The following is a 24051-nucleotide window of genomic DNA, read 5'->3' as shown; positions in this document are numbered from 1 at the left end:
GAACTGCTTATGAAAATAAATGTCCGGCACAGCCATAATATTTAGCTGAAAAATGTCCTAACACTCCAGGTTTATGTGCCAGAGATTATAAGAGACCACTATCCAGGACTTTTAAGTGTCAGAAAATCACATTCCTTGCAAAGAAAAAGATATCCGAGCAGTCAAAGGAAATACACACACGCGCACAAAACATATATTTTCACAATGACAGGTTCAGAACTAGAATGAAGCCGACTTAGAAAAAAAGACAAGCCAGGTCATCTGATAATAAATCGAGAAGGAAGTCCCACCTACCTGGTTACTGCCCGGGTGCAGATGGTAACAAGGAAACAGCCAGCCACAACCATCCAGCCCCATCCTCCATCCGGTGGGGAGGTAGACCGAGCTCTATTTACTTTTGCCATGGTTTCAGTTCTTTTTTCTTCTTTTCCAAGTTACTCCAACAGCACAGTTATGATCTTGGAAAGGTCTGCTGTCCAGTGATTTCCTGTTGGCTTTCAAGACTGGCATAGAGTGCTACCTGGCACATGGGTTACTGGCCATCTAAAACCAAAAATCAGGACATAGTTGTATTTTATTGCCATATCCAAAGATAGTTTTTCACTTGGTGAAAATGATTATTACTTTCCTCTTAAATATGATTCTTCGTTAACTATGAATACTGGCCTGGTGCAAAGACCATTAGTTGTCCTTGCAACCTCTCCTCCTTCTTCTTTTTTTTAATAACAGATCTTCTCAACTTTTAGCCAAACCCATGACGACAGTTTGGATAAAATGCCTTGAAGGTAGATGTGGCAACATGGTTTAGTCTAGACTAAAGGGATATGAGCAAAATAATACATGCCACTTCGGGTTCCTCAGCTCAAAGGCAAAGGCACTTTCTTAAGACTTCCACCACCTCCTTTCCCATAGACTGGAATGTGGATGTGGGGATGAAACAGTTCCAAACACACAGGCCCAGACATCGCCCTAGGGGCTGGCAGAGCTACAGGATGGAAGGAGCCTGGGCCCTCAAACGACTCTGTGGGGAAGAGGTGCCTCTCCAGCTCCCGACATCACACACCCCTCACTGTTACACCAAAGGTAAATAAGCCTCAGCTTTATTTGAGTCTCTCTATTCTGGAGTCTTTCTGTTACAACAGCTTAGGCTATGTCTTAATTACTATACTGAATGATTCTGACAGTAACTGCATTGGCCTTTCTGACCAAGAATGCTATAATTCTTAGATGGAAAAAATTGAAGCAAGACGAGAATGAAAAATAAGTGAAACAGAATAGAAAGCCCAGAAGTTGCACATAATAATTCAGTACAACTAAATAAGGTAGCAAAGAGGGATGGGGAAAAAAAGGATTATTTGCTACCTCCTGTTACAACTCTCCATTTAATTCCTTTTTTTAAAATAAATTTATTTATTTATTTTTGGCTGCACTGGGTCTTCGTGGCTGTGCGCGGGCTTTCTCTAGTTGCGGCGAGTGGGGGCTACTCTTCGTTGTGGTGCGTGTGCTTCTCATTGCAGTGGCTTCTCTTGTTGCGGAGCACGGGCTCCAGGGCACGTGAGCTTCAGTAGTTGTGGTGCACGGGCTCAGTAGTTGTGGCTCGCGGGCTCTAGAGCGCAGGCTCAGTAGTTGTGGCGCATGGGCTTAGTTGCTCCACGGCATGTGGGATCTTCCCGGACCAGGGCTCGAACCCGTGTCCCCTGCATTGGCAGGCGGACTCTCAACCACTGCGCCACCAGGGAAGTCCCTCCATTTAGTTCTTAACCTTCTAGATAGATCAGAGTTAAATGTAAAAAAGAAGTCATTTAAAATCTAGAAGAAAACATATGCAAATAATTATCTAACCTCTAGATGGGAAAAGGACTCCCTGAGATGTAAATGTTAACAAACCAAGGGGAAATTTTGTTGATTTGTCTAAATTAAAATTTAACATTTCTATACACCAAAACATGTAATAAATAAGACCAAAAGGTAAACCATAGACTTGGGGGGGAAAAAAAGCAACACATGATTCAAAGAAGTAATATCTGCAACATTAATTCATTCAACTACCAACACTTGTGGAGTATCTAATATGTGTTAGGCATTATTCCGGACACCGAGGATTCAGCGATAAGCAAGACACACACAGCTCCTTGTAGACAGAGTCTAAGCTGCCCCTACGGTCTCACATCCTGCTGTTCTTGTCTTTGTGAATCCCTTCCATTGAGTGTGGGTGGGACCTGTGACTTGCTTCTAACCAGAATATGGCACTGGTGATGGCACATGGCTCCCATGATTAGGTCATGCTGAATAAGACTCAGCCTCGCTAGCCGACTCACTCTCACTCTCCTGCTGGCCCTGAAGAAGCAGGCTGCCATGTTGCACACTGCCATGGAGAAGGCCACGTGGCAGGGAACTGTGGGTAGCCAGTAGGAGCTGAGGACAGCCTCAAAAAGCTAAAGTGACAGCAAAAAGCTAAAGCTCTCAGTCCTACAACAAAAGGAAATGAATTCTGCCAACATGCCAAGTGAGCTTGGAAGCAGATTTTTTCCCTAGTTGAGCCTCCAGTTGAGAACACACTCTGGCTGACACTTTGATTGCAGCTTTGTGAGACCCTGAGCCAAGCCAGCCAGGCCCAACTAAGCGAGGCCTGAATGTGGTCCCACAAGAACTGTGAGATCAAGTGTTTCTTATGGTATACTTTGGCATGTCAATCAAGCTTCTTAATTATAGTTAGGGATGAATTTTTTAAGAGACTAAATCAGAGTTTTAACAGATGATTTTTCCACTGGATTGAGCCAATCACCCAGTTTGGGGTACAATTTTATAATGATCACCAGAAGAAATTTTAAATAATATTAATTAAATGAAACATCAGGGACTTCCCTGGTGGTCCAGTGGCTAAGACTCTGCACTCCCAATGCAGGGGGCCCAGGTTTGATCCCTGGTCAGGGAACTAGATCCCGCATGCTGCAACTAAGAGTTTGCATGCTGCAACTAAAGATCCTGCATGCCGCAACTAAAAGAACCCAAGTGCTGCAACTAAGACCCAGCACAGCCAAATAAATAAATAAATAAATAAAATGAATATTAAAAAAAAAAACTGCTCTTTATAAATAAATAAATAAAACATCATTTCAAATATGACTAAGCATGCATTGTTTGGTGACCATAGACCACGCACCACCTGGTAAATTATGGACAAACCAAACTGTCTAATGAAGAAAAATTTACTTTAAAACCATGACTTTCTCACGAAAATGGCTCATAGTAAAATCTTGCAAGCGTTCATCTTTGAAGCCACGGGAACAAATTGGCAGCCTGCGAATTCAGAGAACAAATGTGGAGCAAAGATAGTGAGCCAAAGGCAACAAGAGTGATTCCACGTAGACCACTTAGGTTTGCTCACTTTCAAGACCTGGAAGTGCCTCCCTGTTCATCTTAATTGGCCATCCTGTGAATGTGAGGAGACTGACAAAGGAGATGGAGTGAATGGCTGGAGAGTATAAATCCATCAGAAGTATTAGAAGAGCAGTATTGACATAAATATTAAGCCTACTGATTGACAGAAAGTCAAAATTATTGTTTGAAATGGTAATATTGCTAATCACTGGCCTAGGGACAGAGTCATAGCCAAAACACTGGGCTAAGTGAAAACAACAATATGGAGGTAGCTTTTCAGACCATCCATAGGCCACATTGCTATGAAGCAGCGTTATATAGACAGTATCTCATTTAATCCTTACAACAACCATAGACGGTAGGTATTATTATCCCTATTTTACAGATACCGTAACTCAGACTAGAGAGATGCAGTAATTTTCCTAATTATTATTATCATTACCAAGGAGCAGAAATGGGATATGAACCCTAGTCTTACTTTTCCTAACCAATGCCCTACACTACTTCCACTACTTTTCCTTATTCCTTGAGGTAAGTTCATATACATTTTAACCTAAGCATACGCATATAATTCTCGTTGAAGGCACACCTTAATGTGTGTGTGCCTTAATGTCCTACAATTAATGTAGGACATTAATTGCAGCCTGATGCAGCTAGAAATACAGTTCTTTAAATGGTACCATTGGCATTTCCCTGAAACATGCTTAAGGTCACTGACTTGATCAGCTAGGGAACTCTCCCTGATTTCAAAACAACCAGAGGAGTCTCCAGCACTCTGGAGCTTCAGGGTCAGTCCCTACAAAACATAACTTTGTGTCATGGGTAAGTTACTTTTTTTTTTTTTTTTTTGCTGCACCACGCAGCATGCGGGATCTTTGTTCCTTGACCAGGGATCCGACCCGCGCCCCCTGCAGTGGAAGCGTGGAGTCTTAGCCACTGGACTGCCAGGGCAGTCATGGGTAGGCTACTTTTAATAGTCAACTACTTTCCTCCCCAATATTAAACACTCAAAGAAAAACTCATTTAAAAGATCTACCATACTTGTATTTTCACTTTAATATACACAGCCTACTGCAGCAGAGCTGGTTGCCTACACCCAAGCCACAGCCCACCTCTCCTCCATTCTATCATAGCCCTGGCTTGGTTCAGGGATCTACTCTATCTGCTCTCTCTCCAGCAGCCATTTGTTTCAGGGAAGGGTGGCCCAATCCATTGTTTCAGGGAATGGCTTTTGATTGGTCTCCCTTTCCCTTCGCAGTAAGTGCTTAGGGACTAGGAGGTGAAGCAATTCCAGCCAATGAAGTATGAGGGAAAGTCCTCTGGAAAAGATTTCCTTGCTCTTAAGAAAAGACACAGGAAAGAAACAAGCCCTGCTTCTTCCTATAGACATTTTGAATCTGGATATGACGCCTGGAACTACAGCCGTCACTTCTTCACCATGAAGGAAGCTGGCCTGAAGACAAAGTCAGTAAGACGTCTTGCAGGCACAGCAGAAAGATGAAAAGAACCTGGAACCTTAATGATGTCACTGAGCCACTAAACTAACCAATTCTGGAGCCACCCTATCTAGCTTGTTAGGTAACATAACACATTTGACTTATTTTATTTATTTATTTATTTTAATAAATTTACTTATTTTTACTTATTTATTATTTTTGGCTGTGTTTGGTCTTTGTTGCTGTGCACGGGCTTTCTCTAGTTGCAGCGAGCGGGGGCTACTCTTTGTTGCGGTGCGCGGGCTTCTCGTTGCGGTGGCTTCTCTTATTGCAGAGCACAGGCTCAGTAGTTGTGGCTCACGGGCTTAGTTGCTCCGCGGCATGTGGGATCTTCCCGGACCAGGGCATGAACCCGTGTCCCCCACATTGGCAGGCGGATTCTCAACCACTGCGCCACCAGGGAAGCCCCATTTGACTTATTGTGGGAACTAGTTGAGATTTCTGTTACTTCGGCCAAGAGGATACAAATGGATACATGCCTGCAGACAGTGGTATGTCGAAGTCAGCATCTGCTGCCTCTCATCCCCATGCCACGTTCAGTGATGTCATACCGGTGGCTTGAAACTGGCCATGTGAGGAGTGCCTCTACCACAGAAACCATACATTGGTAAACTACACATCCAAACTTTCTGTATCCTCTGAGACAACCAGTTGTTAAACACTTAACTAGCACACCACTGCAATGTTGGGGTAATTTAAGGTGTATACAGTAAATATTTTCTATGAACTATGAAGTCAAGCCAAAGAACCAGAAAAGAATTTAAATATCTATACAGTGAGCTAGCCACTTAGCTAGCTTGTCACCTTTTAAATAAGATAATTTTTCTGTCTCATTGGGCAGGAATCAGCCAACTACAGCCCTCAAGCAAAATTTGGCCTGCTGCCTCTTTTAGTAAATAAAATTTTACTGGAACACAACCATACCCATTTATTTGCATTTTGTCTTTGCTTTCATGCTACAATGGCAATGGAGTAGTTGCAACTAAGTAAAAGTATTTAGTCTAGCAAAACTTACAATAATTACTATCTGGCCTTTTACAGAGAAAGTGGGCAGACCCCTGTTCTAGGGAGATGTGATGCATTGATCTGCAGAATAAAATGCCAATATCTGGGAGGATGGGGTGGGAGAGAATCGATATTTATGGCTATGGTGGCAGAGTGCAGGGTAGAAAACAAAAAGAACTAGCAGTCAGAGGAAGATTCGGGTCCTTCCTGGTCCTGATTCTCTATCTTATGAGTTATATGAACTCAGGCAACCTACTTTAACTCTCTGAGCCTCAGTTTTCTCATCCATAAAATGGGGCTAATATTATCCTCACAGAATGTTGTATGGATTAAAATGAGATAAAATATGAGGAGTACCTGCACACTACTATATATAAAAAAGATAGACAATAAGGACCTACTGTATAGCACAGGAGACTATATTCAATATCTTGTAATAACCTATAATGGAAAAGAATCTGAAAAAGAATATATATATATGTATGTATGTATAACTGAATCACTTTGCTGTACACCTGAAACTAACACAACATTGTAAATCAACTATACTTCAATAAAAAAAAGTAACTGAAGAAAACCCCGATGAATGGATAAAGAAGATGTGGTATATAATATATATACACTGGAATACACTGAGCCATAAAAAAGAATGAAATTTTGCCATTTGCAACAACAAGGATAGACCTGGAGGGTATTATGCTTAGTAAGCAAGTCAGACAGAGAAAGACAAATACTGTATGTTTTCACTTATATGTGGACTCTAAAAAATAAAACAAAGGAATGAATATAAAAAAACAGAAACAGACTCACAGAGAATAAACTAATGGTTACCAGCAGGGAGAGGGATGGGGGAAGCGGCAATTAGGGGAAGGGGATTAAGAGGTACAAAGTACCAGGTGTAAAATAAATAAGATACAAGCATGTAACGTACAGCACAGGGAATATAGCAAATATTTTATGATAACTTTAAATGGAGCATAATCTATAAAAAATATCGAATCGCTATGTTGTACACCTAAAACTAATATAATATTGTAAATCAGCTATACTTCAGTATCAATCAATCAATCAATCAATCAATCATGAGGAGTATCTGGTACAAAAACATAGATATTATTTGCCATGTGACTTAACCTGTTTTCATTTATTCATCACTTATTAATTCAGTAAATATTTATTGTGTGTCCAGTATGCATCCGGTACTATTCTAGGAACAGGGCTTAGAGCAGTGAAGAAAATAAACAATGGCCCTGCCTTCAGGGAGCTTACATCCTAGCGGGATAGGCAGTCAATAATCTGTTGAACAATAATTTCTGAGCCTTAGCTTCTTTGTTTGTACAAAAAAAAAAAAAAAAATCCCCTCTACGTACTTTGTGGGACTGTAGTTAGATTCAGATGAGAACAGTCACAAACTGGCAGCAATGAGCAAATCAAACTTCAGGACATTTTTGTTAGGCCTATAGTGTTTTTAAAATGTTTACTTTGGTTGCCACATGTAAATATGAGATTTTCCTAATGCTATAGACTGAATTTGTTCCCCTAAAATGCATATGTTGAAACCTAATCTCCAATGTGATGGTATTTGGCGGTGGGGGCCTTTGGAAAGTGATTAGGTCATGAGGGCCCTGCGCATAAAGAATGGGATTAATGCCCGTTTAAAAGAGACCCCAGGGGATTTCCCTGGTGGTCCAGTGGGTAAGGCTCTGTGCTCCCAATGCAGGGGGCCCGGGTTCGATCCCTGGTGGGGGAACTAGATCCCGCATGCACGCCGCAAATAAGAAGTCCGCATGCTGCAACTAAGATCCTGTGTGCTGCAACTAAGACCCGGCGCAGCATGAATGAATGAATGAAGAAATAAATAAATATTAGAAATCCAACAAGGGATGCAAAGTTTAAAAAATAAAAAAAATAAAAGAGACCCCAGAGAGCTACTTTGCCCCTTCTGCCATATGATGTCACAGTAAAAGCATGGCATCTATGAACCAGGCAGTGGGTTCTCACCAGACACTGAAAGTGCCAGCTCCGTGATCTTGGACTTCCCAGCCTCTAGAACTATGAGAACTAAAGGTCTGTTGTTTAAGCCACCCAGGCTGTGAGATTTTTGTTATAGCAGCCTGTACCAGCTAAGATATCTAAAAATCCAGATTTCCAAGTCGTCTTGAAAAACTAACAGCGCTAAAGATACTGGTCTGGCATTCCTTCTTGGCAGCCATCAGCTGGAGTCAAGTATGGCGCACCCTTCCTTTGGATAACGCCTGTACAGCCCCTTCAGCCTGCCCCTGACCTCCTGTATTGTCCAATCCCTGTGCTGTTTCACTCATGTACAACACCTGCCTGACTCCTTTAGGCAATAAGATCTTCCACTTCTGCCTATACTGTGTTGCCATAAATCAAAGTTTCTTGAACAGCCATATGTGAGTCACGTGTATGGCACGCTTGACGTCTAGCACTCTGGCAATTTCAATACGACTAGCACCGGCGATTCTACCAGCACCCGCGGACAAACACACACAATGTAATAACTCACCGACTGGACACAAATATGTGTCACGAAATGATAGGATCGGTTGTACAAGTGAAAAAGCCAAAGCTTAGAAAGCTTACTATAGTCCTAGCCTCTTCAGAGGTTTTTCTGTTAAAATAGTCCCCAAGGTTAAACTGTCTTCAATGTAAGATTATAAAGCCATCTACCCATAAATGGCCAGTGTGAGACCATCCTCGGTTTGTGCTGCCCAGTGCTGTTGAAAAATTCTGAGACAGGCAGTGCTATGCAACAGCCCTTTGGAAAGCAACATAGGGCAACGGATCAAGGATTAGAAAGTTATTCATATTCTTTGAAGAGTAATCTCAGTTCTGGGAAGTTATCCTAAGAAAATAATTTAAGAGAAGCTGAACACTACCAGCAAAAAATAATAGCTGTGTTATGAATAACGTAAAACCGAAACAACCTAAATGCTCAACAACTGGGAAATGTCTAGAGAATTATGATACGTCAAACAAATGGGATAATAGACAATCCTTTAAAATTATAAAGAAGAAGAAAATACTGTAATATGGGAAAACATTTATGATGCAATGCTAAAGCAAAAAGAGGACTCTAAAATTGTGTGTACAATGTGAGGGAAGCTATGTAAAACTTCTGTAAAAGTTGTATACTTGTAACTAACAGAATGGGAAGAATATGCAAAAAGAAATTTAGGTGTGATGGTATAATTAAGATTTATTTTCAAAATTGCATTCTATTCTGTGGAATACTATAATGGTGGATACATGACATTACACATTTGTCAAAGCTCAGAACTGTAGAACACAAAGAGTGAACCCAAATGCAAACTATGGACTTTAGTTAATAATGTATCAATATTTGTTCATCAATTGTAACAAATGTACCACACTAAGCTAAGATGTTAATGACAGAGGAAATTGGTGGGGGAAGGAGAAAGGGTACACAGGAACTCTTTGTACTTTCTGCTCAATTTTTCTGTAAACCTAAAATTTCTTTAAAAAATAAAGTCCATTAATTAAAATAAAATAAAATAAAATAAAATTGCATTCAATACCATTTTATATATAATTTTCTGAAATAAATATTTCAGGTTACTCCTGCAGTGTAAATATGAGCACAAAAATCTCTTCTGTGTGGTTTCTCCAGGACTAAAAATAACCATATTATTTATTGATGCTGCACATTGAAAATTAGGTGATTATCCCATAGAAGACACAGGGAAGGTAACAAGCCCTTGGCAAAATAAAATGTTCTGTTTCTTTAAAAGATATTTAACATCATTAATTTTTACCTTGCCTCCGCTATCCCCAGATGATTCCATTTTTATTTGTTTTAGTTAGACAACCTCCGTTGGCATTCCCACAACTTATAAGTTAAGAATGATTGGTGAGGGTCTCTCATAAAAAGATAATTGCATAAATCCAAATAAAAAATGTAAGTAACAGCATAGTAAGCAAAGGTATATTGTAAGTTAGAGTCAAGCTGGGTAAACCACAGAACAGGGAACATCCTCACACGGTTCCAGGGTGGGGAGAAAGGACTTTTCTGAAAGCATAAGCATGCGAGACTGTTACTAATAATTCCTCATGAATAGTCGCCCTTGAGCCTCACAAGCCTCAGAGATGGGCACGATTTCCCCCCTTCCACGACGGTGAAGCTGAAGCTCTCAGAAGTAAAGGGACTCGCCTGACAACACTGTATCTGAGTCGAAATAGGGATGAGTAGCTCTGGTGGATTTTGGACAGTGCATTTGCCCATCTGCCCTCCAGATTTCAAAATTGTTATTGGGCATTTCTGTCAACAAGCCATGGTAAAGCTTAAGCACTCATTCATGTGAGTGACCATGACCAAAGGAAGCAGGGGGTGGGGGTGTAGGAGGGGAGGTTAACCCCGAGGTTAACTCAGGGGTATACCGCTGCTCACAAAACAACATGTGAGTTTCTTTCAAAACAGGTCATGTAATAGATTTATATGTATTCAGAAGAGATGCACAGGTTAAACAAGGCTAACCTAGTTTCCTGGAGACTTTGGAGCAGCCTGTGGTTCCCTTAGAATATCAGCCTGAGCCTCTTGTAAATAATTAACCCACCTGATATGACACAAATATAATGGAAAAGTCTTCACTAAGAGAATACCTACAACTATAAGCAAAGAAAGTACATTTCCATCGTGCAATTCTTCATTTTACTAAGCAGCCTTCTGTTTATTTTATTTTGACATCCAACCACTAAAATATAATTGCATTCTGCTTCTCATTTTGGCTTCAGAAAAATAATTTTTGAAACAAAAGAGGCTCTATATTATGATGTTCCTCTAAGGTTACTCCTTAAACAGTGCAGGTTGGGATATATTTTCAATTTCACTTTGTCCTCTTTGCTTTCAAAAATCTAATCATGTGCAAAGAATTCTTGCTAACAGTCGATCACCTTCCAGTAAAGCACTCCATTTGTAGGGCAAATCTTTCACATTGCCCTCAGTATAGTTTTCTGAAGTGATCCCTTCTATCAGTAGAAAATCTACACATTTCTTACAGTTAGTATGCAGTTGGAGAAAAGGCACTTATTTGGGTAGGCTCTCAACACTGTCTTTCCATTGTTCTTTCCTTCCTCGATCCTTTCTGCTTATTTCCAGTGCCTTAACCTTTAGCAGTATCCTTACTTTTTACATTGGTTTGCAGACATAAGAGAGGTAGAGGTGTGTGGCAGAAAGATACCAAGAGTGGGATTCAAGACTACTGGGTCCAAGTGACACTACTTAGTCGTATGATCCTGAGTGAATCACTTCCTCTCTGCCACTATTTCCTAATCTGTAAAAACAGGGCATCAAATTACTGATGTCTAAACTTTAAACCAGTTGGCTGATTGCTAAGTATCTCTTCCCCAATATCTAAGATACCTGGTAGACGATGCTTATTGTTTATTGCTGTGTGGAACAAGGAAATGGGTCCCATCCAGAATAAATCCATTTATAATAAGAAGTCACAGTATTGTGTTGTAGAGGATGTTCTCACCACACAGAAAGGGAGAGCAGAAGCCTACACCAAGAGAGGAAGGGGACAGTTTTTTTAAAGGAAGAGTGATGAGCTGCCCAGATATCTCAGGGACCACGTCTCCCACCCCCTAGAGCCTTGACCAGGGGTAGGTATGTGATAGAGAGAAGACATAGGAACCTGAGCAGTTGAGGGGGAAGCTGCAGTAAGAAGGCCTGTGCTGTGTGTCCCATGGGTAACAATGGGAAGACACTGCTTCACTGGGTGCCTTTGGCCTGTGATGTGTCTGGGCAGAGAGAAAGCCAGAGACAGTGTCCACCGACTGTCCCTCAACGCCAATCCGGCACAGGAGTGATCTGAGGCTCTCTCATGTTCTCAGTAGAAGACAGCTAAGAGAGGAGAGGCAGGGCTGGGGCCAAGGGGAAAGTGACTCCGTGACCAATAACCTGAGCCAAATGGAAATCGTGGCTGATCCTCAAGGACTACAACAAAAAAGGGGAGGAATTTCCCCACATGCTGGACAGTCAGAGAGTACAAACTACAAGTTCCACCAGCAGCAGATATGTCATCACAGTACACAATGAGGAGAGAAGCCACTACCTAGAGACCACCAAGATGAGTTTCATCAGCAGGATGCCCAGTGGCCAATACTAGGGACAGTTCTGCTTAGGCCAACGAGAATTCACAGATCTGCATGCCAACCACCTCCGCCACCATTACCATGAGGTCACATGAATTCTCCCCTAAACCAACCACTCGTAGAGGAGAGGGAGGGATGAACACGATACAGGGGGGAAATGACCTTTATACAGAAATCAACCTTCAATTTGGCTGCTTATTGACTCAAAAAAGACTGAGCTAAATGAAAGACATTACTTTAAACTTGCAAAACCTGCTAGAAACTTTTTTACATTGAGGTATAATTTACATACAATAAAACACACCCATTTTAAGTCTACATTCTGATGACTTTTGACAAACGTACACACTCATGTAAAACCACCACAATCAAGATATAGAACATTTTCATCACCCCAAACATTCCCTCACGCTCCTTTGCAGTCAGTCTCCACCAACCTCAGCATTGCGTTACCACTGGTTTGCTTTCTGTTGATGTAGATGAGTTTTGCCAGTCAAGGATTTCATAAATATAGAATCACACAATATGGACTATTTTGCTTCTGGCTTCTTTCACTTATGATAATTTTTTTTAAATAAATTTATTTATTTATTTTTGGCTGCGTTGGGTCTTCGCTGCTGCGCGCAGGCTTTCTCTAGTTGCAGCGAGCAGGGGCTACTCTTCGTGGCAGTGCTCGGGCTTCTCACTGCGGTGGCTTCAGTAGCTGTGGCACACGGGCTCACTAGTTGTGGCACGGGCTCTAGGTGTGCAGGCTCAGTAGTTGTGGCACGCAGGCTCAGTAGTTGTAGCGCACAGGCTTAGTTGTTCCGCGGCACGTGGGATCTTCCCAGACCAGGGCTCGAACCCGTGTCCCCTGCGTTGGCAGGCAGATTCTTAACCACTGCACCACCAAGGAAGTCCCTATGATAATGTTTTGAGATTCATCCAGGTTGCTGTGCATACCTGTACATGATTCCTTTTTACTGCTAAATAGTAATCTGTTTTATGGATATATTACAATTTATTTATCAGTTGATGGACATTAGGATTGTTTCTGATTTTTGACCATTATGAATAAAGCTTCTGTGAACATCTGTATAGAAGTCTTTTATGGACATATGTTTTCATTTTCTTGAGTAAATACCTAGGAATGAAATTACTGAGTCATATTGTAAGTGTATATTTAACTTTAGAAGAAACTGCCAAACTGTTTTTCAACATGGCTGTATGATATTACTGTAACATATTAGAGCTCCAGTGTGTAATGGAGTCTCACTATAATTTTAATTTGTACTTTCCTTACTACTAATGATGTTAACCATTTTTTCATGTTTTATTAGCTATTCATATATCTTCTTTTGTGAAGCCTCTGTTCAAATATCATGCCCATTTTTAATTGGGTTGTTTACCTTATTATTGAGATACAAGAATTCTTTGTATATTCTCGATACAAGTCTTTTGTAGATATATGTATTGCAAATATTTTCTCCTATTCTGTGGTTTGCCCATTCATTTCCCAATGGTGCATCTTGAAGAGCAGAAACTATTAATTTTGGTGAACTGAAATTTATTATTTTTCCTTTTTAGTCAATTGTATTTCTATATATTAGTAGTTGTTGCTGAAACTCAGCCTCTGTTCACCGGTGCCGAATAGAAATGCAGAGACAGAGTTTTGGGTGAAGCAGAAAAGAATAGCTTTTATTGCTTTGCCAGGCAAAGGGGGCCACAGTGCGCTAATGCCCTCAAAACTGGGTGCCCCGCCCTAGAGGAGGTAGTGAGGAGTCTTATAAGTGTTCAAGGAGCAGGGCGTGATCAGCTCGTGGATAATTCTTGGATTGGTTGGCGTCAAGATGAAGTTTCAAGCATCATCAACCTTCTGGTTTCAACCAGTCTAGGGTCTATGTTCTTGCGGTCAGCAGTTTTCATCTGGTGGGGGTCTGCTTCCTATAAAAACACCTTAGCAATGTGTGTCAGGCCTTTATCTGTAGTTTTCAGGGAACTGGGAGTTCGGTGATTCTGCTATGTGGCAGATTTATAGTCTAAATTGTTACCAGTTCCCCAGCCCAACAGCTATTCTTTGTTTCTACATCTTCACATTTCCCAATCATTAACTCCTGAGTCAGACTTTTACTTCAAAAGACAAGGACACAGGGGCTTGTACACAATTTCATAGTGAACAAATAGAAATTGGAATTTAAAAATACTACTTTACATTAAGCATTTCATCAAAAGCCATGAGATGCCTAGGAATAATTTTAACATAATACGTGCATTATTTGTACATTCAAAACTACAAAACAGTGCTGAGAGAAATTTATAAAGGCTTGAGAGAGAGGGAGAGAGAGCGAGCGAGCATGTTCATTCCATGGAAGACTGAGAAGATGTCATATCTACCCAAGTTGATTGTTTCAATGAAATCCCAAACAAAAGTCCAGCAGCCTTTTTTTTAAAATAGAAACTGACAAGCTGATTCTAAAACTCATATGGAAATGCAAAGAACCTAGAAAATCCAAAATAATTTTCAAAAGATAGAACAAAAGTTGAAGGCTTAAACTAACTGATTTCAAAGACTTGTTCTAAAACCAAAGTAATCAAGAGTGATATTGGTATATTAGATTAGTGGAACAGAATAGAGAGTTTAGAAATAGACCCACACATTTATTGATATGGGGAAAAAAATGACTCTCTAGTGTTACCTCACACCATACACAAAACTTAACTTGAAATAGCATATCTAAACATAAACGCAGAAACTATAAAAAAAAAAAAACTTCTAGAAGAAAACATAGGAGAAAATCTTCATAATTGGGGGATAGGTAAAGGTTTTTTAGACAGGACATAAAAAGCAAAATGAACTCCCCACTCTTGCCTTCATAGAGGCTTTGAAGAGGTTTAGATTTATTTTAGCAACAAAGAAGCTGTTATTTGTTTCACATCTGTGTCATCATATGAGTAAATCTCAACCCTACCACAACTTACTAGAGAAGATTTCCAAGTGGACTCTACTATTGCCTCTACAGTGGGAAAGTACTCTTTAATGATACACCGCTTGTACCCCTTGGGTGTCCCATTTGAAGCTCTTTATTGAGATACTCAGTCCTGTCTCTGTAGAAACAAGAGGGAAACTGAGAGATACTATTTCTGATAATGGAAACTCAGTGTCCTCAGCCACGACCTGTTGGCTGAGGACCGTCTGGTCCCATATTCAGCCCATATATATGTCCATATCCGTAGCCAAATATCAGCCTCATTCCCAGCCCATCATCCCACTCCCACCTATCCCATGATACTATATGTTTCTTGCAACCCACTGAAAAAATCAAGCTTTAGTATCTTCTTACATGCTGTTTTCTTTACCTTCAAATTCCTTCCTTCGCCACTTCCCCCCCTGACTTATCATTTCTGCTTCAACTGCTTCCACCCCACCCCCATCCTCAAAGTAGTTATCTCGCTTTTACAGACTCTTGGAGCTCTCTGTACATACCCCTCCTGGCCCTTATCAGATGCACTGTTGTTATCTTTTTAATGTCTCTCTCTACCACTGGCCTGTTTAACTCCACGGAACAGAAACAATCTTAAGTCATCCTTGTCTCTTCCCCCAATTCTCTCCACCACCTCCAAACCCCAACACACACACACACACACACACAAGGTCTGATGCAGAGTAAGAGCTCTATCAGTGTCTAATAAATGAACGAAATAAGTTCTGCCTTCACCAGAGAGAACCTCAGCAAGTCATAAAAAATAAATTAGAAGCATAAATAACAGTCACGAGTTTTAACGTGGTAATTCAATTGAAAGAAACGGGAAACGCACTTCATCTTCGTCAGAAAGGTCTAATCTTCAGACATCAGGCAAGAAAATCAACCACTCCAACTAGAAAATGAAGAATATTCAGCACAACTGGCTTCTCTCTAAAGGACGCTCACCCAGGAGCAAAGCAGTCTTGTCACAGAGGAACCAGCCAGTACTTAGAGCTCAAGTCTCTGACTCCTGGGCCAGTGAGTAAGCCACACAGCCATAACAGTAACAACAGTTACTATTTGGGGGCACTTAATCCACCAGGCTCTGAAATCACTATTATACATATGTTATCTCATTTTATTTTATCTTTTTTTTTTTTTGTCTAAATGTTTTTATTGGAAACAAATAGTTGCACCAAGCAAGAGCTTACTTTGCCCACTCCAAATTAAAACAGAGCACAATAGGGGCAAACATCATTTGGCAGGACAGTTCCAATATGTGGACATCCTTCTTTCTACTAACTGTGGTTGGGGTAACTTTATTCGTAAGCAGTCACTCTTAGACAAAATAGTAACCCCAAAGTGCTAATGTCACTCGAAAGGAAGTGGCCTTAATTTCATGTGTGGGGCAGTATGTTCTATAGATGCCAAAAGGTGGGAGAAGCACAAACACAACCCACTCTTTAAAAAAACTAAATAATTCAAAGTAGAATTTTTCCATCCCCCTCTTTCTCCTGTAATAAAAAGTAGTGCTGGGCTCTGACACCCAGATTTGGTTTTTTTCCTGGCCATTTACAAAGTGTTCCCCCATATGACCTGCATCATTAGGGCTATGAATAATAGTTCATTCACTCTGAAGAAAGTATCTACTCCTTTCTCCTCTTCTTGCCTTCATGCTAGTGTTCCTTGGGGCGGCTGCTATCTGAGGGCCTTTTAGAGCCACCGTGCTGTTTGGCTTCTTCCAAAAATTTGTCCAAACCAAAAGGATCCTCCTCAAACTGAACTGGTCCTTCTCAGGCTCTTTGTCTACGGTTTGAACCAGAAAACTCCTTATTGGGAACAAATCTGTTAGTCTTCATTCTGGTTTCTAGGTCAACATTATACATGTCCTTGTCCAGATTTTTACTGGGCCTGTAAATATTCTGGGCCATATCTTTACCACCTCTCCAGGCTTGATCATAAACATTGTAAATTTCATCTTCTCCACCTGCAAAACCACTGTCCATACCCTTGGATTGGTTGAAGAGCCTTTGGTCATACTGAACTTCACTGGAAGTCCAAGGATTGGGCACACCAAGAACAATGACTTCACTGATATCTCGATTTTCATTTCTCTGCAGTTTCAACCTCTTATCTGGAGCTGCCCTGGAAAGATTCCGGTCATGCCGTCTCTCTTTTCGCCTGTCATGCCGGATTTCATCCCTCTCACGTGCCTCCCCATCCTCTTTTTCCACATGGGTTTTGATCCCAGCTCTTCTCTCCCCCTGGCTTTCTGGGCCATTTCTCTAAGTTTCTCTTCATGTTTCTCCTTTTCTTTTTGAGCCATCTTTCTCTCTCTTTCTCTCTTGAGCACGCATTTCCACAGCTTCACCAGCCTTCCGATCAGCAATATACAGGGTTTCGGCCAGTTTTGCAAAATTTTCATTGACGTGAACTGTCTGCAGTCCTCTTCCATCAGCCGCCAGACGTTTGTCTAATGGAACTGTATAACCCTTTGCATTTTTCCAGTTTGAAATACAGGGAGGAATCTTCCACTCTTGTTGTTCCTTCACGGTCATCTTTCGGCTAGGAGAATGCATGACAGGTGCAGGAGGAGAAGGTGGTCCCCGGGGAATTTTCTTATGAATCTTGAACCTTGGAGGCTCCATTGGATCTTTCTGCATTTCCACCATTCGAATAACTCTCTGTTTAGCTCCAGAGTTGAAAGCCACTCCTTGTTGAGCTGGTGTGTATCGCATATACTGAGCAGGAGCCAGTTTATCAGCAGCTGCTTGGACTGGCATGGCCGCAGCAACCTTCTGTGCTAACGGATTTTTCTAAGGTTACCCTTGTCTTTTCTGTTTTCTCTTTAATGGCTTCTTCATCAGGTCTTTGCAGGTCTGGGTCCTCTGCGTTCATGACTTCTTTGGGAACCATGTCAGTGTACTTGCTATAAATGACCTTGTCTTTTGACTGTCCCTGTCGAACAATTGCATCATACTTAATTTTTCCTTCAGCATCCACCTGAATGGCCAGTGCATTTGACATTTTTTTCTCTTGTCCCAGATTCAGGGGATACTGGGCCACGTGGATTGCTGGAAAAGCACCTCCATCTCCAAAATCCTCTAATAACTGAGGTATCCCCCCTTTCCGGTACCCGCATGGGGGAGGTTCTCTTTGGGAGGAGACCAGTGAGGTCTGTCGTGATCTCTGGGATCTTGCCTTTTCTTCAGCCTCAAGTTGGTCCTGAGATAGCTGAGTAGGTGCAGGTAAAAAGCTGGTGAGCACCATCTTCTTCCTTTTCCTCTTCTCATGTTATCTTTATCCCAGCCCTGTGAAGGAGGTATTATAATTTCTGTTTTACAGAAAAAGAATGCTCTAACTATCCAAGATTTAGCCTCGGCCTGAGTTCAAAGCTTGTGGTCTTAATCTCTGCATCCTATTGCTCTCCACTGGCCTCCAAGCTCCCTCCTGGTGGAAGCCAGCACGATTATGTTCGATCTTGTGTCTCTAGCACCGAGAACAGTGCCTGGCATATATTTGCTAAATGCTACGGTAAAATACAAACCTCTTGGGAAAGAGAAAGATACCTTGCCTCCCAGCCCCTGGATATTCTATTACACCCTCTTACCAATGATTAAATGTCTGGTTCTACCCGCCCCAGGACTCAAGGGCCCACTGAACACCCTGGCCTAGGGGATGTGCGTTGAAGGGCCATCTTCCAGGTCTGCCGTGAGGGAATTCCAACACTTTTCTGCACGGCCTTTATAACAGTGTAGAAAAGTATTCCAGCTGAGCCTTACAGACTTCTATCCAGGGGCAAACTCAAGCCCCCAAAACAACTGAAAGTCAGGGAGAAGTTAAAGAAACCCCTTCTCTCTCTGCTTGGGTTTAGATAGTCTCTGGCTCAGGGACCCAACTTTTTTTTCCACTTGAAGTCTCTGGGTATTAGGGACGCCTTCTAATGCATATGGATTTATTTATTTTTGTTGCCCAATGATATTACACATAGGTTGTGGAAAAAATATGTTGTTCTTGGGACTTCCCTGGTGGCGCAGTGGTTAAGAATCCACCTGCCAATGCCGGGGACACGGGTTCAATCCCTGGTCCGGGAAGATCCCACATGCTGCGGAGCAACTAAGCTCGTGCGCCACAACTACTGAGCCTGCGCTCTAGAGCCCGCAAGCCACAACTACTGAGCACGCGCGCCACAGCTACTGAGCCTGTGCGCCTAAAGCCGGTGCTCCACAAGAGAAGCCACCGCAATGAGAAGCCTGCGCACCGCAACGAAGAGTAGCCCCCACTCGCTGCAACTAGAGAAAGCCCACGCACAGCAACGAAGACCCAATGCAGCCAAAGACTTTGCTTTTTTTGCGTGTGTGTGCTTTTCTTTTCCTTTCTGCTTCTCTCTGCTTAGTCCTCAGATTCTGGTAATGGGGGAGTAAATAATTACTGACTTCAACCAGAAATTTCTGGATGTCTGTCAGGACCTTTTGGCACTAAACTGAAACACTAACCTTTGCTAATAAAGCTGCCGACGTTTCTACATTGTCTATGAGACTCTGAGGATAGGAATACTTAACATAAGACATAGAATAAGCAGCAGGGTGATTTATATGGTATTTGGTCTACAGAAAAGGAGAAAAAGGTACAATTTGTGATTCACAAGAGGCAGAGAGTAGAAAGCAAGCTTCTTTCCCACCCTGTCAGTTCCTAATCCAGAGTCGCTGATTCTAGGCAACATCAGAAAAATGCTTACTCCTGAGTCCAATAGTTTGTTGACAGTGCAATTCAAAACAAGGAGCTTGCCCCCAGTAATGATTTTCTGCAAAAATACAGTTCTTTTCTCTCCTATCTGGAAATACAAGTAAAAGCAGTGATAGGCCTGAGCTGCAGCTAGCCCTCTTTGATAAAAAATATAACACGTAGTTGAATATTCCAGCACTTAGCACAATGTCTGGTATAAAACTGGTGCTCAATATTTGTGGGGTTCAAGGAAGAAATTTTTGTGTCTAACTCAGTGACCTTGCAGAACTCTTAAATTCTAATTTTACACTCAACAGCATATAGAATCATTAAATCAGATTACGTTATGTCAGAGGCTTGTTGGCTACAGAGGAGAAACTTGGGGCTTGAGATGCATTTCACAGAGTCGTTTTGTTAGTTGACAGAGAACCTTTTATTGAAGAACAGTGCTGCCTGTCTCTACAGCATTTTCCTTACTCTGTAATCACTGCTCTCGCCATGTTGTTGACATGGAAGGGGAGCCGAGTGAAATATCTCAGTTGGCTGGAAGTTAACCCCTCAAGTCTCACGGAGTGTTGTGGAGAACTTGTGTTTCAAAGAGAGTGCAGGCAGGGAATTCCCTGGCAGTCCAATGGTTAGGGCTCTGTGTTTCCACTGCTGGGGGCCTGGGCTCAATCCCTGCTCTGGGAACTAAGATTCCACAAGCCGCGTGGGGCGGCCAAAGATAATAAATAAGTAAATAATAAATAAAGATATAAAAAAGAGAGTGCAAGCAGAAGAACTCAGGTCTGTACTCAGAGTGTGAGCTCCCTGAGAGCAGGGACCCTAATGCTTCAGTGCCTAGGATGGTTCCTAGAAGAAAATGGCACTTAGTAAATATATAGTAAATGAACACCCCCAATTCTTGAGTTCTGTATGTTTTCTCAAGTCACGTGGGGAGGGGGCCCAGGGAGCTTGAGGAATGGGGGCAAGAAATTACCCATTCTTTCTTTGTTCTTTTTAGCCACTGTCAAACCAGATTAACTAGCCTTCCCATTATCTGGGTAACAGAGGCCTAAGTGAATATATCTCAATGAGATACACTGAGAACACGGGGGCAGGGCCAGGTCCTGACACCAGACAGGGCCAAACCTGGAAACAGAACTTCACTGCCAGGCTGGCTGTCTCTTCTTGCTTTGGCCGAGTGGCTGAAAACGAACGTGGGCTGCTGAGAGGCTCACCTACAGGGCCTGGCCCTCGGCCCATGTCTGCCCCATACTGCACAGGCCGTCAAATTCCACAGGCCCTTAGAGATGTTTATTTTTGCTCTCTGTAGACTCTGCTCGCCACTGGAGCCACGGCAGGTCACACGAAGGACAAGGTGTTGCCAAGCTGAGAATGTGGGAGCTCCTTAGTGCAAGACTCAGGACCTGAACTTCTTCCCGGAAATGAAAGAGTTAGGAGCGCTTTTTACAAAAGTTCCTTCAACAGGTAGGTGGTCGTCTTTGTCTTTGTCTTTATTGAAATAGTTAGGAATGAACCAGTTCATCCCACTTCCTTCTAGATTTGGACCCACAGAAAAGTCTGATGAACAAAGGCCTTTGAAGTAGTTCCCAACTTTTTTGCATGTGAGGTCCCTCTATATATTGTAAAGTATCTCCTTAGCCATGCAAGGCCATAGTTATGTTTTTAGAATAAGTTATCTGTTGATCAATAAAATATGTAAAGGCAACAGTTAAAATGAATTTCATGGCGTTTTCAAATACATTTTGTTTTATTTGATGAATCACTCAGACATTTACAAACATTTGAAAAATTGTGGTAACTGTGTAAGATATTTGTCTGTCCACTGACAGGATGCCGTCATGTACGTGTGGATTTGCACACCTTGTACTAATTCTGTCGTCTCCTCCCAGGTCTGAGACCCCCAGATTAGAAGCCCCTCTCTGTTTATTAAGGGTAAGCCTAGTGCCTTGAAGAACATCAATTCCTTCTGGTTTACGAGGCATATTATTTATTCAAGGTCCCAGTAGGAACTGGGAAACTGGGGAGACTTCAACAAAGATATTATTTATAAAGGTGTGAACAAGTGCTCATAAAATCTAACAAAGGTCAGTAGAGTCCTCTGGGGCCAGTAACACTAGCACTTCTAGGCCTGAGAGGCAAAGGGAGGGAGTAGTTACTGGAACCTTCTGCAGAGTCACTGGGTAAAGGAAAGCAGGATCCATAAGGATCTGACAGTAAAAGAACCAAGGAAAAAAATACACCAACCTCACCCTCTTCCTGCCTTCCAAGTCCCATCAGTGGCTGAACCGAACAGGAACCCAGTTGATGTAGCCTATAAGTGTCAGCCTTCCAGGGCAGAGAAGTGGGTGGAAATGGGATGAACAGTGAACTTGGAGGTGCAAATGGAAACTGTCCTGCACACCAGGGTAACCTGTAAGCTTGCCCTGTAGTGCACTAGGGCTATGGTTAAAAGCGAGATCAACTCCTGAGCCAATCATTGCTGGGCCTTGCCTTTAAATTAGATCAAGCCACTCAAGGTTACCGACTCAAATCTTTTTGTGTATTTCAAACACAAAACTCAACTGTGGAACCAACCTCCTCTTTTGCTGCTCATACTAAAACGCTCCCTTAGTTTCAGCCAGCGATCACCTTTAAAAGGACAACTCGAAAATCTGCATCTCTGCTGCCGATCTTCCTCCCGAGTTGAAAACTCCGATTTCCAACAGCCTATAAGTTACCTCAAAGTCACATGCCTTCAAAGCACTGGCTGGTCTCTCCTGGAGACACATTTTATTTTCATGCTTTCACCATTTTCCAACTAGGTATGCTAGAACACTCTGAGTCTTTTGACTCTCCTCCCCAACCCTCAGAATAAGTGAGTCCAACTCGTACCACTTCCGCTGGTATCCCTCTCACACCTGCCCTCCCTTTTTAGTTTCCCATGACCTTGTACCTGAACGAAGTGAGAGCCTGTCCCGGCTGGCCTCGCTAATCCTGACTCCACCACTTAGAGAGTGACTCTGTTTAGACTTTCCTGCGCTTACTAATTATGACTCGTATATAGTGTCTCAGGGACTCAGTTTCCTCATCTGCAGGGTAGAGCCATGCACAGTACCTACAACTAGGGACAAAGCCCTCCTTTCCATTGATTCCATGGGGCAGAAACTCCAGTGGAGCTCGCACCCCTGGTGTTTACCTACTCACCTACTTTTCTCTACAGGAGGAGAAGTTGGTTATCTGATTCATGGGTTTGGGAGAAACAGATGCACGTGCTCAGCTTTTTGTTTTTCTTTTTTTTTTCCACTTGGGATCTGCCTGTGAGTAGAGAGCACTCAACCTTCTCAGCTCTTCCACCCTGTACATGAAACAGGGGTATGCGCCCTTCAAAGGAGGCCTGTGGTTGTTTGAGGGCTTCCAAGGGTGGTGACTGGGTAAGTCCATCTTTTATGTGCCCAGAGTACTGCAGTCCTTCCTGGCTGGTAGTCCTAAGCCTCGTCCCCCTCTTATCAGCATTATTAGCACATAAGGCAGCATTTTAATCGTTGATTCCTGTTTCTACCTCTAAATTGGTTTTGAACTTGTGAGAAGACAGGTGGTTTTTATTGATCCTTTTGATCCCAATTCCTACCTCATGGGGTTGTTAAGAAAATGAAATGAGGTAATCCATATTATATCACAAAGCATAGGATCTGCCTGTAGTACGAATTCAAATAAATGTTAGCTCTTCTTACTGTCGTGGCTATTGTTGTTATAGACTGCTTCCACGAGTCTTAGGAAAGGGACAGGAATTTAAAATTTCAATATCCTATGATTATCATAATACTTTATATCAAGATAGTGTGGAGAATAACAGCTATAAAGCTGTTATATAACTTTAATTTGTAAAATAAAAGTTATAAAGCAGAACCTTCTAAAGGGCAGAAGAAAAATCTATCACCATTTCCTCTCCAAAGACTTCACATGGAGGCATTCACATGTGTTCTGAGGCTGGGTGTGAAAGCTGTTCTGAAAGCACATTTCTCTGATGAGGCTTACAAGAGGCCCTTAGGCCACCATGCAGCTGTAAATAGTAACATAACACGGCTCAGAAAAAAAAAGTTTTAAGAAGAAAAAAGAAACCCACATTCCTCTGACAGGATACTCCTCTCTAAAGAGTTCCAGAGGTTTCCCCTGCCCTCAGTTATACTACTGCTCTTTGAGGCCTTTAAGATTGCTACAAATATGGATGCTGCATTGCATTTTGAAGCACATAAACCAGTGCACCTGGCCTGGGGTCAGACATGCCTGGCTTTGAAACCCAGTGCTGACAACTAATAGCTGTATGAACCTGACATGCGACTTAGCTTCCTGAGTCTGTCTCCTGCTCTGTATATTGAAGTTAA

At 42.0% G+C, this 24051-nt stretch overlaps 2 protein-coding genes across 10 annotated transcripts in view; both read right to left on the bottom strand.

Annotated features, from left to right (window-relative positions):
• SLC16A12 (solute carrier family 16 member 12) overlaps positions 1 to 24051 on the bottom strand; it is a 92731-nt gene that overhangs the window by 24089 nt on the left and 44591 nt on the right. For 8 of the 9 annotated variants that reach the window (XM_036829715.1, XM_036829714.1, XM_036829712.1 and 5 more), the window contains one exon: positions 295 to 543. The exons of the other annotated variant lie outside the window; for it this stretch is intronic. In XM_036829715.1, the coding sequence (XP_036685610.1) occupies positions 295 to 404 (110 nt within the window). In that variant the 5' untranslated portion in view covers positions 405 to 543. The remainder of the gene's footprint in view (positions 1 to 294; positions 544 to 24051) is intronic. 9 annotated transcript variants of the gene reach the window in all.
• On the bottom strand, positions 16550 to 18979 carry LOC118883104 (SNW domain-containing protein 1-like). Its single transcript, XM_036829711.1, is given in 5 exon segments — positions 16550 to 16806; positions 16808 to 17220; positions 17223 to 17300; positions 17302 to 17760; positions 17762 to 18979. Coding segments are annotated over 5 exon segments (1641 nt in total). The 5' UTR covers positions 18230 to 18979; the 3' UTR covers positions 16550 to 16583.

The sequence above is a fragment of the Balaenoptera musculus genome, chromosome 16 (assembly GCF_009873245.2).
Source record: "Balaenoptera musculus isolate JJ_BM4_2016_0621 chromosome 16, mBalMus1.pri.v3, whole genome shotgun sequence".
Lineage (NCBI taxonomy): Eukaryota > Metazoa > Chordata > Mammalia > Artiodactyla > Balaenopteridae > Balaenoptera > Balaenoptera musculus.
The sequence above is the reverse complement of the archived record's forward strand: the minus strand, read 5'-3'. Positions and strand labels throughout refer to the sequence as shown.